Genomic DNA, 17,452 nt, shown 5'->3' on the forward strand with positions numbered 1-17,452 from the left:
ACAGAATGTTGCAAAAACACAGTGGCTGCTTACAAAGAGAAAAAGGAAAGGAGATCAGAGGGCTCGTGTGGCTTCCTGCATGTAACAAGGATGTCACGTCTGGCGCAAGAGGCACCACTGGCAGAGTCTTCACGGAGCTACCCAATGCCCCCTAGTGGTTAGGAGAAAAACCTCTAAACCAGTCTGGGTCGACACCTGGACGACATTTCAAACAGTGAGGGAAGAAGGGACCCATTTGTAACAAGAGCTCACTGCATTGAACCCTAGCAGGGCCAACTCAATTTACCATCCTCCCCTACCATTTGGTATGGTTAAAATAAAGCGTTTGCAGTCAATTGCCTTGTGATGTGCGCTGTATGAAATAATGTCATTAATAAACAGCTTAAGGGCAACATTGGGCGATTCCGCCAGATGTGGACTCACCTTTCAAGAATAAAGACTGCGATGAACTAGAGACCAACAGCTTTTCACGCCAAGTAATCAGAAAGCCGTCTCTCTGTCTGGTGCACGCCGCTACCCATAGTGCACTAAACCCAACATGGGTACCAGCCACCTGGGACTACTGTCTGGGAGCCCACCACTTTATAACTAGAGCTGCGCTTGCGGCATGCCACACCTTTGTCCGCCTACACCTTCACCAAATTCTGTATACTGATTGTTTTTTCACTTGTTTTTGACGCAAAATGCAGATACTAAGTTGGTATCACTACATATTATCCCCACCAAAAATATCGTCGTATATATGGTCGTCTAGAACGGCCATAGGCGTTCTTTTTCGGGGGGATAATTTATGGGGGTTTTGGGAGCGTGGGTTGCGGGGGTGTCCCCTGCTCCTTTAAAAATATGTCAGGGGTTGCGGAGTGTCCCCAGCAGGTTCCATGCCTTAATATTGCCACAAAAATATGATATTTTTGAATGGTGATATTTATTTTGCGGGGATATTAACACATGGAACCACTAAATTGGGAGAAAGTATATGTGGGGGTGGGGGTCAGGGAATGCAATGGGGGGGGGAGTAGTGCGAGGGGTGTCATCCCCGAATTTTGCAGTAGAAGAAAAATTGGAAAAAATCAGTAAAAATGATTTCGTCCAAAGTGTAGGTCACCAAAAAAAGTCTGCAATCATCAAAGTACCGTGCTTGCATCACCTGAAAAGGAAGAGACAAAGGGACGGTTGCCTTCCGATAGACAGGGTGTCGTAGAAAAATAACAGAATTTAATTAAATGACTGAATCATCAATACAAATCAAAAAACAGCATGGCAAACCAACATAGTACACTCAATTGAAATGATAAATAGACATGGATTTCAACAGAAAAAAAAAGAAACAAGACCGTTCCGTTTCCAGCAGTAAGAGCGGCTTCGGCTTTCTCCAGCAGGGCTGTGCAGAGAAGCGGGGACACCTCCCCTCCAATGCACAGGTGTTTTCTCAGTGTCCCAAAGATGGCAATACAAGTCAAGGTGCCATGGGAAAGACCGGGGAGAAATCACAGTGTAATAGCAAAGAAAAAGCTGGAGACTGCAGTCTTGCAGGGGCGAGGAATGTGCAGAACAGATAGGTTTGGTTGTACTTTGTGGCCTTTAATATTTACATAAAGGGAAATGTGGGACCCTCAGCAGAATGGAGGGGGCCTGAGCTTCAGAGGAAAGTGTCTGAGCTCTATCTCCGCTGATGTGGCATTCATCATGTAGCCTATATAGTCATCCCTCCATCTCTCTTGGAGAAGAAAATGGGCTTTACTGTGGAGAAATCTTAAATGCTGGATCACTGGATCTCGCTGCTTCTTATAGTACCCTGGGGCGTGTCTGGTTCTTCTGGGTTTTTTCAAATGTATCACTCAGAGGGTAGCATGCAGAGGGAATGCAGGCGCACACATACATACAAGCAGGCCCAGGCCTGCAATAACGACAGGTGCCTCCAGCAACTTGAACCTTCTTTACTCCTTTCCCCGCGGCGAACTGCCGCTTCCTGGGCTCCTTACTGCACACACGGAAACATTGTGCATCGACGTATAGCCCACTGACACCCGACACCCAAAATCCATCACACTCAAAATCAACCCCTTATACAACATTCGTAAACACTTCTGTTGCGCACCCCATTCTTTCCCAGTCACCGCCCGCAACAAATTCAGCCTGCGTTTACACTTATGCACCACACCATCCACTTGCACATTCCAATTCAACTTTCTATCCAGAATCACCCCCAAGTACCGAAACTCCTCCACGCTCTTCACCCTCACACCTTTCAAAACCAAATTCAACTCCTGCTGCACTCTTCTCCTTGAGAACACCATACTCACACTTTTATCCACAGACACCGAGAAGCCCCATTTCCCACACCACTCCTCCATGCGTACTATCGCAGCTTGCAACCGTCTCTGCACCAACAACAAACTCCGCCCTCTTACCCAGACCACACCATCATCCGCGAAGAAATCCACCTGACACCCAATTCCCGCCAAAGCCCGAATCAACCCATCCGGCTCATCCGGTGCGTGAATGTTTGAAGTATAATTGGAGGTTTGACTATTACAGGGATCGGTGGAGGAGGAAGGGGGGCACTTTTGGGTTTCACAAGTGGGAGAAGGGAGTGCAGTGGGGTGTGGGTGATTTGATGATTGTGACAGATACGGATTTGGAGAGAAGGCCGAGGTGGATGATAAGATCTCCAAAGGTGTGTTTGGAGTTGGCGAATGTGGTGTCGAAGAAGAGAGGTATACGGGGTGAGATCAAAGCTTTGGGTCAGGAGTATGTGGCAGGAAAGGAAGGATAAAAGGTGTTTACGGATGGTTCAAAGGATCCTGTGTCTGGAAGAGTGGGAATGGCATATTATCTAGAAAGCATTGGGGAGTATAAAGTAGGACGACTGACGAATGATGTGTCTATTTGTACGGCTGAGTTGGTGGCGATTGCATTGGCGATTGATAGGGTGTGTGAGTTGGGGTATGAGAAAGTGGTGGTGTTCTCGGATTCATTGAGTGGGTTGCAGGCGATTGTGGCAGGGGATGGTGAGAGGAAGCATGTGATTTTGGACATTAGGGTGAAGATTGATCGGTGTGTGCGCGGGGGTATGGATTTGGAGTTGGCGTGGGTTCCCAGTCACAGTGGCATTTTGGGAAATGAGTTGGTGGATCTGGCGGCGGGTGTGGGTATGAGGAGGGGAGCGGTTGATGTGAGGTTGCCTTTGAGTGTGGATGAGGTGAAGGCTGTGATGGTGAGACGGGTCCTCGATGAGTGGCAGGAGAGGTGGGTGAGTGGGGTGAAGGGCAGGTGGATGTTCGGTGTTCGTGGGAAAGTGTCGGTGAAGGTGGATGCAGGGAGTTCAGAATGGAGGAGGGGGAGGAGGTGATGCTGAATCGGTTGAGGATAGGTCATGTGGGGCTGAATGACTGTCTATTTCGAAGAGGGAAGCGTGAATCAAGGGACTGTGCGGTGTGTGGGGTGCCTGAAACGTTGGGACATTTTTTGATTAGGTGTGAGAGACATGTTGCAGAGAGAGAATTGATGAGGGTTCGGTTGACTGCGTTGGGTGTGGCTGAGCTGAGCGGGAGGGCTTTGCTGGGAGGTGATGGGGAGAGAGGCAGGAGGAGGAGTAGTGTGATGTTGGATTTTGTGAGGCAGACGGGGAGGTGGGAGGAGTTGTGAGTTTAAATGGAGCCAAATAATAATTAGTGGGTACGGTGCACATCATCCTATAGGATGGGGAAGCGCCTGCGTGGGTCCGCCCATGCCTCCGATAATTAAGAAGAAGAAGAAACATTGTGCATGCTGATTGGCCCATGTGCGGAGCTCCAAGGCTCCGTTAACAGTGTCCTTGTAAGGCCACTACATCTCCCCACTGCCGAGAAAAACAAAAGTCACTTACAGTTCGGTCTTCACATTTCTTCAATTAGACACAAAGGTCTTCTAATTGATCTGGCCGGCCTTGTCCGAGGTCCTTTTGGCTCCTCTTTGGTCTCTTCCCTCACCGGCTCATTACATGAAGCCACGGAGTTGTCTCTCTCATCTTGTTCTTGATTCTCTTCCTTGTACAGCTTGAACTGGGAGACATTTTGAGTGGCCAGCTTAGTAGGAGAACGAGCAGTCACCATTGTTCCATTGACACTGGATACCGTCATAAAGTCTGGATCAAATCTCGCGTCTGGTTTTCTGTCCTGCCATCGACAGACAAGCACCATGTCTCTGCATCCTCACTTGGATCACTTGCCAGGTAGGGAAGTCTGGTTCTTTTTCTGTTGCCAAATAAATCTGAGGGACACTTTCCAGTCGTGCCGTGTGGGGAGTACCTGTAGTCCTGCAACATGTTACACAGAGCTTGATTGAGTGACAGGGATCATAGCTTATTCTGTTGGAGGACTCTCTTTAGGCTGCCCATGAATCGCTCCACCATGCCGATTGCTTGTGGCCATAGGGGAATTACCCTTCTGTGGTGGATACCCATGTATTGCATGAATTTCACAAATTCCAGGATGCTGAATGGCAGACCATTGTCCAACTTGAAGACTTCAGGAATGCCCCATGCGCAGAAGATGCCAACACTGGTATGACAGCACTGGTAGCCGTGGACGATGTCATGTGTACTAGAGGGAATCGCAAATATTCATCCATGATGACTAGCCAATACTTGCTCTCCCCAAACGGACCGAAGAAGTCAATCGCCAGGTAGGTCGAAGGGAGCTCCGACATGTTTGACATCTTTAGTGGTTCAGGGTCATTATGCTTGGATGTGCACTGACACAGGTGGCAGGCACTAGTCATGTGTTCCACCATTTGATCTAGTCCTGGGAACCACATGGTATCTCTCACCCGTCTCTTCAGGGCCACCATCCCCCAGTGTCCTTCATGAGCTAGATCTACGACCTGTTGCAGCTCTGTGGGAATCACTATTCCATGCCCTCACATGACAAGCCCTTCTGCAGATATCAATAACTCCTCATGTTATTGAAGGCCTGAAGTTACATCATGGCACAGTCCCCGGGGTTGTATTTCTTTCCTGGCTTGTTAACAATTGTGAAGTCAAAATCATGCAATTGCAGGCCCCATCTCGATATCCATGGCAGAATCTTGCATTTAGAGATTCCGTAGATGGTCACCAGGGCTTGGTGATCCGTCACTATTGTGAAGGGCTTGCCAAGGAGAAACATCTGAAAGTGCTCGCAAGCAAATACGACGGCCAGACCCTCCTTTTCAGGTTGCGAATATCTAGTTTCTAACTCCGACAGGCTCTTGCTGGCCTAGGCAATTACTATTCTGGGGGATTCCCACCCTGGTCGATGTTGTGCCAAAATCGCCACCAGACCAACTGGACTAACATCCACAGTTACTTCTGTGCCCATGTTTGGGTCAAAGTAAGCCATGCGTTCACACATTGCTGAGACCATCAGAATGCTCTAACCTGCTTGGTGAGTTCGCAAAGTCTCTGAGATATCGGCTACAGTAGAAGGTCATCCCTAGGAAGGACCCAACTTCACTGACATCTTGGGGAGCTGAAATCTCAGAGATGACAGCCACTTTGCTTCTATCAGGGCTCATGCCTACGTGTGAGAAAATGGGTCCATAGAATTTAAGGCGAGATTTGTGAAACACACACTTGTTCCTGTTCAGTATCAGGCCAGCCTCTCCCAGTAACGTGCAGACTTGGTGAACAGCTTGATCATGCTGAGCAATGGTGGCTCCAAACACCAGGATATCATCACTGTAGTTGAAACAATGACTTGCATGACAAATCATTCTCTGCATCCTCTCTTGAAATATTTCAGCTGCCGAGCAGATGCCAAAATTGAGTCTCTTCTATCTGAAGAGCGCAACTGGTGTGGAAAAAGTATTGATGGTCTATCATGATCTGATGGTAGCTCTTCTTCAAATTGAGTTTTGAGAACACTTTTGCCCTGTTTAGCAGGCTGATCATGTCACCCAGATGCATTCCGGGATGCCTCTCACACCAGATGGCTTTGCTCGCTTGTCCATGCAGATGTATATCTTGTCGGGGAATCCTTGCTTGCGTACAGCCACTATGGGGGACACCCAAGGATTCGGACCGTCGGCCAGCTCAATTATTCCTTCCTTCAGCAAGCACTGTATCTCTTCTTCGACAAGTGGTTGCAGATGAACTGGAATTCTCCTAGGGTGCTGAGCTACGGGCGTTATGGATTCGTCAATGTGAAGCGTCACAGGGTCTCCAATGCCCTCTAATAAAGTCGGGAAGGCTTGCGTGATTGACAGTGTGTGCCGCATGGTCTAGGACACAGCCGCAATTTCCATCATAAGAGCAGTGGTGTGCCCTAGTAGGTTGCTCACAGCGAATTCTGCTTGCAGTACGTATAACTCATCTCGTGCACACTCCTCCTTGGAGCGGATCATTGTGGAGAACTTCCTGTGATTTCGCTCAGCTCCTCTTGCAGCCCACTGAAAGACTCTTAGATCAGATGACCTCAACTGGGGCAGAGACATCATCCTGCGATATTCTGATATACACATGTGTAGGGTGGTGCCAGAATCGATGAGGAACTTGGCTTGGTGATCATCCACCAGTAGAGTGATGTCACCCTCCGATGGTGGGGTTATTCCGTTCAGCGTATAGATGTAATCCTGTTGGGTATCATCTGCAGAGGGCGAGAGAGACAGATCTTCCTGTCACTTGCCTGAAATGTCTCACGTTCTCTCCTTGCACCTGCATCTCTTCTTGGAGCAGTGCTGCACATGCTGGACTCTGGTTTATATGGTATGGAGTACCCCTGTGACCGTCCAGGTGGAGAATTGCAGACAACTGTCAAGTGGTTCTCTCTACCATACTTGGCACAGGCTTGTCCGAAGGCAGGGCAGTTCACACCTTCCTGATGAGGGAATGGAAGGCCACATCTGTAGCACCTCCCTGGTGACGAGGACCCTCTGGGTGCATCGCTACTTGTAGGCCTGCCTCGCACTGGAGCTGCTCATGAGACCTCATATACTTGTTCTCTCTCTGGAGACTTAGTGTTTTCAATTTGTGAGGCGTGCATGTCTGAACGATGAAGACAAGCATCCTCATATAATCCTTAGTCTAATGGCCTCCTCATTTGTGGAATTTGCAGTGCGCCACTAGTTCACCCACCATCTGGCATGCCACGTTGAATGTGTCTCTCTCGTGGTCAACGTTGCGTTGCATGTCGAAGTATCTGCTCAGTGCTTCTTTGAGGCCTTTATATGCCGCAACGTCTTCCGGCAGGAAAGTAGGTATGAAATCATCTACTTCCTCTCCCACTAGATTAACCAGCAGCCGCCTGGCGAATTTATCGGGCACTATTTCATCGTGGGCATGCAAGTAATTTCCAAATCTCTGGATCCATCTGTCCCATCAGTGCCCCAGGGCTTATGGGTCACCCATGTCAAACGGTGCAGGCCGGCGAAAAGCTGCTGTGCTACCTAGGTCTTCGGCCTCTGACATTTTGGCAGTCAGATAACTATAGCGCCACTTCACAACCTCGTTTGCAGTGTGTGTCACTATGAGGGCTTTCTTATCTTCTTACTTTTGAAGGAGAAATCCCATCCTCGTCGCCATTGTCTGGTTCTTCTGGGTTCTTTCAAATCGATCACTCATTGGAGGGTAGCATGCAGAGGGAATGCAGGCACGTGTACATACAAGCAGGCCCAGGACTGCAATAACGACAGGAGTCTCCAGCAACTTGAAACTTCTTTATTCCTTTCCATGCGCAAATTGTCGCTTCCCGGGCTCCTTACTGATTGGCCCATGTGACGGAGCGCCAAGGCTCCGTTAACCTTGTCCTTGCCAGGACACTACAGGATGTATCTGTAGAATTCTTCAAACTTAATTTGTATAGCAAAAAGATTAGCACAGCTGTGCTCTTCTCCTGAGGTCATGCCCTCCTTACAGGCTAGCTGCACAGACATACTCCCCCTATATTAAGGCAAGGCGACCCTACTACATGGGCCTTTTACTATTGTGCTAAGTCTAACTGACAGACTCTGGTGACCATTCGGCTAGAGCCTTTACGTCTGGGACAGTTGAAGTAGCAAAGATTACTAGAGTCATCTATACGCACCTATCCAGGCAATAACAGACTCATGTACACCCACAGGTGCAAGCCCTTAATTATTATAAAGGAGGGGCAGGATATTCTGCAGAGAACAGCTCCTGAATGGTTTCCAGGCCAACACAAGCCGAGGAAGTAGAACACTGCTGGCTGGCCATCCACTGCCAGCTGAAGCGGACTAGTGTGTCCGGTGGTCTGGGCATCACCATAGGAACGTCTCTGCCATCCAGAGAGAGGGCATTTTAGACTAAATGCACACTACTCATATTCCTCAGATGAAGGCCACACAGGGTTTCTTAAAACACAAGCATCAGAGGCAATTACGACTTAATCCGAGGGCTCTGCGGTCTGTGACTTAAAGTTTAAAACGTAAGTATCTGCCATTTCTTGTCCTGCACAAAAGCATGACTGTCTTGATGGGAACGGCAGATCACCTCTCGTTTAACCAATTTGTGATCCACTTACTGTGCACAAAGTGTTCTCCTTAGCGTGTTTCACATCCAAAGCCGGCCTTTGGCCTGTGACTTCAGGTGACCCTAGTTCCTATCCTAACCCCCCTTTCCGCTTCCTGAAGTGAAATATCTTTCTTGGATCCCGTCTCACACAGTATTTGCTTTGCTGGAGCTATACTCCTCCCTAGAATCCTCCTCTCGTTCTTTCCGAGCACACATTCCAATTCTTTCCCAAGCTGCACTGTTTCTTTGCCAGATCACCGCACCATTTACATTCTTCATTCATTCCAGTCCACCTTCCAAGGACTTCACCCATTTCACATTGCCCAGAACCGCAGTTTTCTGACTGTGGTTAATGGTAGGCGTTACCACTACAAGTCCACTTTACATAGCATTAGCCCGGCTTGCTCCTTCATAGCACATGAACTCCCACAGTCTTTCCTGGAAACCTCCTCCTCCCTTCTGTGCTACAGATTGAAGCCCCACCACTCTCAACTTGCGTCTCTCACTCTATGTGGCTGAAGATTTCTGCTTCAACATAATCTCTTCTTCACTGTGGTTTTGGCTGCCCTTTCAGTCAGTGCCACCGAGCATGGATCCCCACATATTAACTTGCCACATACCTTTCATCCTGACAGGAACCTGGCTTCTACCATGAAGCCTTCAGTTACCTGGACTGAACTTCCTCTGCCTAACATGGGTCATCGCTTGTAAACACAACTCTTCTTCTTCATCATCATCATCATCGTCATCGTCGTCATCAACGCACTTGTATAGCGCAGCTAATCACCAAAGGCATCAGAGTGCCAACATGCGAAATGAACAGACATGGAGACAGAGAGACAGAGAGAGAGAGAGAGAGAGAGAGAGACAGAGAGAGAGAGAGAGAGACAGAGAGACAGAGACGGAGAGAACCCAATCAAGCAATCTTACTGCTGTGTAATAAGGGTGTGTCGTCTGCCCCTACACATTCCAGCGACCTGAATCCAGTTTAGAGAAGCAGACGGGCTGTTGTGTGGGATGTTGCCATAATGAATAAGCACGGACCACTGAATCCACAATCTTTTGTTTGTCGAGTCAAAAAAGAAGGCAATAAGTCAAAATGCACGTGCGTACCCTGAACCACAGATGCCCGCTCTTTAGGAATCACGTCAGTATATAAAGAAATCCTACGTTTTAACTTCATAAGAGGTTTGAACCTATTGACAGAGAAATGTGGAAATATATGTACGATCTTCGATTATCCTGATTACGGCTAAAACCGAGGCTAATGTGGATATCCACCGTCCAGTCCGATAATGATCTAGACGGGCGATGATCTAGACGGGCGATTGTATCTACCTCGTCTTAGACCGCACAGAGAGCTGTGCTCTAGCCGCATAAGAATACAAATGAACTCTGAAATCATTCAACTGTCTAAACAAAAGGGTCATGGAGACTTGAATTGTAGAGACGGTGACAGGAGTGTTGGGGGAGGCTTTGACTTTCTAAGTAGTCATTCAGAAAGACATAGAACCAATGTATCGATTGCTTGTTTGTGCAGCTCTTTATGGTCTCCGTAGGATGGTTCAGGGTCGAATGCTCTTGATAGGTCAAGAAGAGTCTAGCTACTTGCCTGTCCCAACTAGGTAGAGTATAAGTAGAGCCATACTTGAGTCATCTTTAACTCTTGACTAAAGAACGCCAAACACAGGCAGAAAGTGGAATAGAAAAAAGACTAATTATCTCTTCCCTTCCACAACCATTAACAGCCAATGGAAGAAGCACAGAAATGAGCTAGAAGATTTTACATTCCTTGTTATAGGGCCAAAAGATAACACATCACGTGGAGAAAGAAAAAGAAAAGAAGGACAAAGTTAAAGTGCATGTGCTCACAATTAACTAATAAAACCTGCTACGAAAAAGGAGACCAAAGAAAGCCCGCCCGTTGATGCTGGTGAAGCAGGCGAGAAATCTGCATCCAGGAGGTCCCAAACATTTCGACCTTTGTAATGAGCTACCTCCGACATTAAAATGCTGATTAAACTTGAACGTTCTTTTAAAATGAATTAGACTAGATGCTTATTTAGGTCGGAGCAGGACATTTGCCAATTTTTAATAAATCTGAAGGAAAAATGAGAGTCAAATCCTGTAAACACTAGTCTCCCGAGTGCTTCGGCATCTGTAGAGCAGCTATCACGGGTGGGGGCACCTTGCCCTTGGGGCAGCATTTGGCCGATTTGCTGAAGGACAGTAGCACCTAAAGGAGTCCATGTGCAGGCCTTGCCTTGTGATGGGAAGCCCAGCTCAGCTTAGACTGGGGGTCCAGAACTGTGACCCTCAGAACTACATCCAGGGAGAAAAAGCCTAGAACAAGAGCTGAAGGGGAATAGACGGGTGACTGGTGGCCCTACAATTAAAGAACGGCCAGAGAGAGAGAATCGCCTGGACAATGAGTATGTACCGAGAGGGCCAAGCCACAAACAAGAAGACCTAGAAGTCTATATCAGACCACAGGACTCTGAGCGAGAAAGAATGCTAAGGCAGAGCTCAGATTGAAGAGATGGCCTGCTTGGACTAGAGAAACACATGCGTTAGGCTGCATGGAGGAGAAGGTGGTGTGGAGAGCTTTGTAGAGAGAGAGAGAGAGAGAGAGAAAGAAAGAGAGAGGGAAGAGGAGAGAGGAGAGAGCAGAGAGAGCAGAGAGCAGAGAGGAGAGAGAGTATTCTCTCTCTCGCTGGTATTCAAACTTGTTCATGTTGAGCCCCACTTGAGTGAAAATAGTGTTGCTGGGCCACTCCCCCGCCCCAGACGTCATATCTGCTTCTATTTTCTACACAGTCCCTTTTTGAAGAGCCTTGCAACCCTTGGACATCATTCGTGACCCTGGGTGGGAGGGTGGCAGCCCCACAGTTTAGAGACCACTGATGTATGTATGTGTGGGCGCTCAAAGAGTTAATAAAGTTATGAAGTCTCATTTAACCCTAAATACCCTTAAAAAGACTACTGTTACTTGCACCTGAGCAATGCTACCACTTCAACTTATTATATTAATCTGTCATACCATATAGAAATGCCATTGTAAACCAACTGTTCAGAATCAATCATCCACTGCTTTTTGAAAGGTATATCCCAAAACAAAAACAAGGCTACCCTGTAGGCGAAAAGGCCTAATAAGGTGTACTTCAGGCAGGCACAAGGCGGAAAAGCAGAGCGTGAACGTTCCCGTAATGGGTGAATCAAAGAGTAATTCGCTCTCCAGTGCAGGTGTTGTGTAGGTTCCTGATGGCAGATTTTCATTGGATGCAGTTCTAGGGCTGGAGTGGCGCAGTGACGGTTTCTGATGTCCGCATTTCACAGGATGCAGTTGTCCCAGGGTTGGAGTGTCGTAGTGTAGATTTCCAACATTAGTACACCATAGGATGTGGCTGGCCCGATGCTGGAGTGTCGTAGTGTAAATTGCAGGGTTGAATTTCCCTAGAGAGGGGAATTCCCCTTGAGAAGCAGCTCCCCCAGTGCCTGGTATCACCAACTACAATCCTTGCCCAATGCCTAGGTGTTGGAAATGAAAGTCTATATTGAACAGCAAGGCCTCGGTGTTGAAAGGTGCGACTAGGTGATGGAAGAGCTACTTCCACCCTAACGGACAACACTAGGAGAATTGAAATGTGTTTCTTCTGTGGGGAGTTGCAGCTTTTCATGCAGAAGGCAGTCAGCTGGCGATTCCATGAGTTTCCTTGCAGGAGTGGCTGCAGGGCCCCACTGGCACACGCAGGTGGTTACTTGGAAGCGAGCGGTGAGCTGCCAGAGGACAGGTTCATGGTACTGGCACTCAGGCCCCTCTTCTCAGCCAACCGACTCCGAGATCCCTGAAAGAAAAGACAATTCGTGAGGCCATGACACAATTTACAAAAACACACTTAACTTACATACTAACGCCAGGTGACCCTAAGCATTGCATGCTCACTTCAACCAATAACAAAACCATGCCGCGCATATTAAACATGCTGCTGACAAGAACAGTCCCGACAAACATTTGCAACTAATTGCACCTTTTCAAGTAACAAGTAACCCAAGTAAATTTAATCTATGTCAATCCTTTCTCCATTCAAATATTCTGCAAAGCGCTGTCCACAATCGGAGGAATTTTAATAGCGAGAATAATTGACAAAGAAAATATCCAATTCCACTGTATATTTAGGCACCCGGGGAGCTTCTTTCATAATTGAATTTAGCACAGGATACAGTTTGAGGTTACATTTCAGAGCAGTCCATACTCTCTCTTTAAGATTAGAGAGCTCTGTGGCTTTTCAGTTCGCTCCCGAGACCTCTGTGCACACTCTGCAGGTCTCCTGTACGAATGCCAGCTGGCCCGACTCAGGTCTTCATATTTTCAAGATCAATAACAAAATGGAAAAGCTGTGAAGCTAAGTGCTATTGCTATATGGAATAATAACACTTATGTTTAGAATTCATTAAATGCGCTCTGCAACAAGGAATTAATTTCTTTGAAGAACCTAATTAACAAGATCTTCTCCTGATGTCAGGATATTCACTTAGTGCATGTTATACAGGGTATATCTTTGGTGCAGGTTATAACATTGTTGCAGGAGCAGATGTATACAGCAGTATATGGCATTGTAGAGAAGGTGTTACGGGTTACAGAGGGAACGCGTTAGAGACAATGCATGACATAAGGTGGTCTAGTTGAACAGATTTGTTTTTAGAGCTTTCCTAAAGGTTGTCAGGGATTCTTCTTTTCTTAGACTGAGTGGGAGTGAGTTCCAAGCTTTAGGGGCTAGAACCTCAAAGCTAGAGCTGCCTGCTTTAGCTCTGTTGAATGCAGGGACTGAGAGTTGGTGTGCATATTGGTCACGTTTCAGTGTGTGGGCTGCTGATTGGTGTATTCTTTCAACTAGGTAAGCTGGGGCAGACTGGGCGATGCATCTGTGTGTGATGGTGAGGGCTTTGAATATTATGCGGTCTTTGACCGGGAGCCAATGGGCATATTTCCGTGCCTGGGAGATGTGCTCTCTCTTGGGTATACTGAGTGCGGCTCTGAGGGCACTGTTCTATGCGATTTGTAATTTGTTGATGTTATTTTTGGAGGTGCCTAGAAGTAGAATGTTGCAGTAGTCAAGTTTTGCACAAGTTGTGGCCCTTGCAATGTTGAGGCAATTTTTCTGAGATAGGTATGGTCTCACAGCGTTTATGATTTTTGATGTGAGCGCAGCCGCTGATGAGATGGCAGTGACTTGTCTGTCCATTGATAGGTTGGAGTCCAGATAAACTACAAGTGTTTTGATTGTGTCTGAGGTTTTAATGATGGTGTCCTCGATGCTGAAAGAACTATAGTGGTCGTCTAGTTTTTTTAAGGCTTCTTTGGGGACTACTAGCAGTATTTCTGTTTTTTCCCCATTTAGGCATAGACCATTTGCCGTCATCTCCTTCAAACCAAACTCTGTTTTGCACTGTTCAAAATCTTTGACCTTGCCGTCCCCATACATGTTTTGCACCATCTGAAATCCTCCCAGATACCAATTGTCAAATGCCAAGTTCTTGCAGCCTGGGATGAATTGTGGGTTTTCTAACAGGGGGGTGTATGGGGAAGGAAAGGTAGTGATTTGGGCCCATTTGACTGCCGACTCCCAGGCTTCCCCTATGGTCGAGGGGATTTTGCTGCTATACATTTGGGGGGGAGGGGGATCTATCCGCCCTCGGAATCCACAACATTCCCTCTAACCACCCGGCTACCACCGCCCTATCCATCGGCCTCCATGGTTTATCCCGGTCATCTCTCTGCCAATCTCTGAGAATCCTTATCTGGGCCGCTATGTAGTAGGCCCTAAAATCCGGCTCTCCCATGCCACCTCGGAGGGTTGATTGTCCTCATGAGGGCTGGGCTATCTTGGGGCATTTATGGTTCCAAATAAAACGGTTTGTGGCTTTATGTAGGGCTCTGAAAAAGGAACGCAGGACTTCCACCGGAAGGGTGGCGAAGTGGTACAGGAGCTGTGGTAAAACCACCATTTTTAGGACATTGATGCGCCCCACCCATGAGATATGTAGCGGTCCCCAGTCCACTAGCTTCGAATGGATTTTCTCCAGCAGAGGCAGGTAATTCGCCCGATATAGTTCCCCTACCGTTTTGGTAAGGAGGACCCCCAAGTACCTAATACCTTTGCTTGCCCATCTGAAGGAATATTCTCTTTTGACATGCTGCTCATAAGCCGCCTGTAAGTTGAGATTAAGAATCTCTGACTTGTTGGTGTTTACTTTCAGGCCGGCGACCGGCCCAAACCGGTCAAGCTCTTCACATACCCCTGGGAGTGATATCTCAGGGTCGGTCAGTGTGAAAAGCATATCGTCCGCAAAGGCAGCCACTTTATGAACATGTCCCCCAAACGGGATGATCTTTAGGTTCTCGGACGTTCTTATTGCCTCCAAGAATGGCTCTAAATGGAGAGCATAGAGCAGCGGGGATAGTGGGTATCCCCGTTTCGTGCCCCTCTCTACTTTTACCGGAGCCGAAATCAGACCACTGATTGCCAGGCGAAGGGACGGAGAATGATAGCTGGCTCCTACTGGGTCGATGTATTTAGGTCCGAAGCCCATCTTGGTCATTGTGGCGAAAAGGAAGCCCCACTCCACACAATTAAAGGCCTTTTCGGCATTGATCGCTAGGAGGTGAACGGGAATCCTCTTTATCTGTGTTTTTTCGATCAGGTGGGTCACTCTCCTTACGTTGACCGCCGTCCTCTAATGAAGCCCGCCTGATCGGATTGGACTAACTTGGGCATAATGCAATCTATCCTGGACGCCAGGATCTTCGTATGGATCTTAGCGTCAACGTTTATTAGCGCTATCGGGCAATAGGACCTGCACTTCTCCGGGTCTTTGCCCTTTTTATGTATAAGAATTACTTTGGCCTCATCCATGGACCTGGGCAGGGCTCTGGAAGAGCCAATGTGGTTGAAAAGTCTGGCCAGATGGAAATTAGAAATTCTTTTTGTAACTTACAGAACTCTGCCACATAGTCGTCCGGGCCAGGGGCTTTGTTCGGGGAGAGGGTATTAAATTGCCTTTCTAACTTCGTCCACCGTTATTTCCTCTTCAGCTGTTCCAGCGCGCTCTTTGAAATGGCCTTGAGATCGAGTCTGTCTAGGTATGCCTTTTGTGCATTGGGGCCAGAATTGTTTACAAATATAAGGTGGTGTAAAACTGACAAAATTCCCTTTCTATTTCTCGGTTGCAAGTATATGCCTGCCCTCCCTCCCCCTTGATTTTTAAAATGGTTTTGCCCCTCTCCTCCTTTCGCAGCAACCTGGCTAGAAGGTCGTCCGATTTGTTCGCTTTAATGTAGTGCTTTTGGCGTAGGCGCAGTAGATTGCGTTCCGCCGCCCTGGTCTGAATGAGATTCAGTTGGCCTCTTACCATCTGAAACTCCCTTGCTATGGCTGGCGTATGCCTCGTGGCCATTTGTTACCATTGCCTCTGAGTTTTTTGCCCAGATGCTCTTCCTCTAGTCTTAGTTCCCTTTCTCTTCTCGCCTTGATTGCAATCATTTTCCCTCTTAACAAGGCTTTTAGAGTGTCCTACCATATTTGTGGTGTAGTGTCGCCCCAAACATTATACCCCGCATACTCCTCAAGTTCCCGTTCTACTTCCTGTATCAAAATCGGATACTTGAATAGCGGGGTCGGATATTGCCACTTCCACAGACCTGGAGGTCCCTGTGGTCTGCTTAATGTCAGGGCGATGGGGACATGTTCCGAGATTGGGATGGGCCCAAGTGAGACCCCAGTGATGGTCCCCAAGAGCGGGGCGGACACCCAAATGTAATCTGTTCGGGAGTGGGTTTTTTGTGCATATGAATAAAATGTGTAACCCTTCTCGTTCCCCTGAGTCTCCCTCCATGCGTCCACCAGGGACAGATCTTGGAATTTCTTCTCGAGGTCCCCGGAAGGACAGCGCAGTGATCCCCACAGAGCCCTGCTTCTTTCCTTGGAGGGGTCCCATGCCAGGTTAAAGTCGCCAGCTGAGACAATATGTCCCCTGGCGAAATCGTCCAAGCGGGTGAGAGCCCTCTGAATGAAGGCATCCTGACCAGTGTTGGGCGCGTACAGTGTAGCGATCGTGTATACCTCTCCTCTGCCCTCAAGTACCATCGCCAGGCATCTTCCCTGGTCTTTTTGCATTGTCTTAATTGTCAAGTCCAGCCCATCACTCAGTGCAAGAGCCGTCCCCCCTTTTTGCCTGACTGAGTAGCCTGAAAGAGCCTAGCATATCACCAGACTTTAATCCTATGAGTGTACCGTGTTTGAATGTGGGTCTCCTGTAATGCGACTATATGTGGTTTTTCTTTACGTACGAACATCTCCAACTTCTTCATTTTAACCAGCAAATTTAGCCCGTTTACATTCAGGGATAGTATCTTCAGCTGCTTCATGTTATTTATCTAATCGTGTTGGGCCCATGTTTTCTTGGGGCCTCTGATGCCGAGCCCAATTTCAATTTAATTTCAATTTAACTGATACCGGAGAATGAACCTGCTCCACCTCGAAAGGCCCAATGTAACGGGGACTAAACTTATTCTTCCCCTTCAACGCCAAGTTCTTGTTAGATAACCACACCCGATTTCTAACCTGATATTGTGGCCCCTTCCTACATTTTGTCAGCAAACTTCTTGTAAATCAATTTACTCTCCTCTAAAGCCTGAACTGCCCATTTCAGATTCTGCCCCATAACCTTCAACCTATCCTCGACGTCAGGAACCTCCACCTCCTCAAACACAACTCCTCTTAAAAAACGTGGATGGAACCCCTGATTCACAAAAACAGAGACCTAGAAGTTGAATCCTTAGCATAGTGTTATTGTAACAGAATTCAGCTAACCAAAGCAGTTCCAGCCAACCCTGATCTGATCCAAGATAACACTGTATATACTTCTCTATAGTTCCTGGTTGACCCTTTCACTCTGTCCATTACC

The 17,452-nt window shown here is 47.6% G+C and overlaps 1 protein-coding gene across 3 annotated transcripts in view; it reads right to left on the bottom strand.

The window, feature by feature from the left end:
- Positions 1-1,195: 1,195 nt before the first annotated feature.
- The window catches only part of KLC4 (kinesin light chain 4), a 620,713-nt gene continuing 604,456 nt past the window's right edge, over positions 1,196-17,452 (bottom strand). For all 3 annotated transcript variants that reach the window (XM_069608885.1, XM_069608886.1, XM_069608887.1), the window contains exon 16: positions 1,196-12,333. In XM_069608885.1, the coding sequence (XP_069464986.1) occupies positions 12,244-12,333 (90 nt within the window). In that variant the 3' untranslated portion in view covers positions 1,196-12,243. The remainder of the gene's footprint in view (positions 12,334-17,452) is intronic.

This window comes from Ambystoma mexicanum, chromosome 4q, assembly GCF_040938575.1.
Source record: "Ambystoma mexicanum isolate Mex_15411 chromosome 4q, UKY_AmexF1_1, whole genome shotgun sequence".
Lineage (NCBI taxonomy): Eukaryota > Metazoa > Chordata > Amphibia > Caudata > Ambystomatidae > Ambystoma > Ambystoma mexicanum.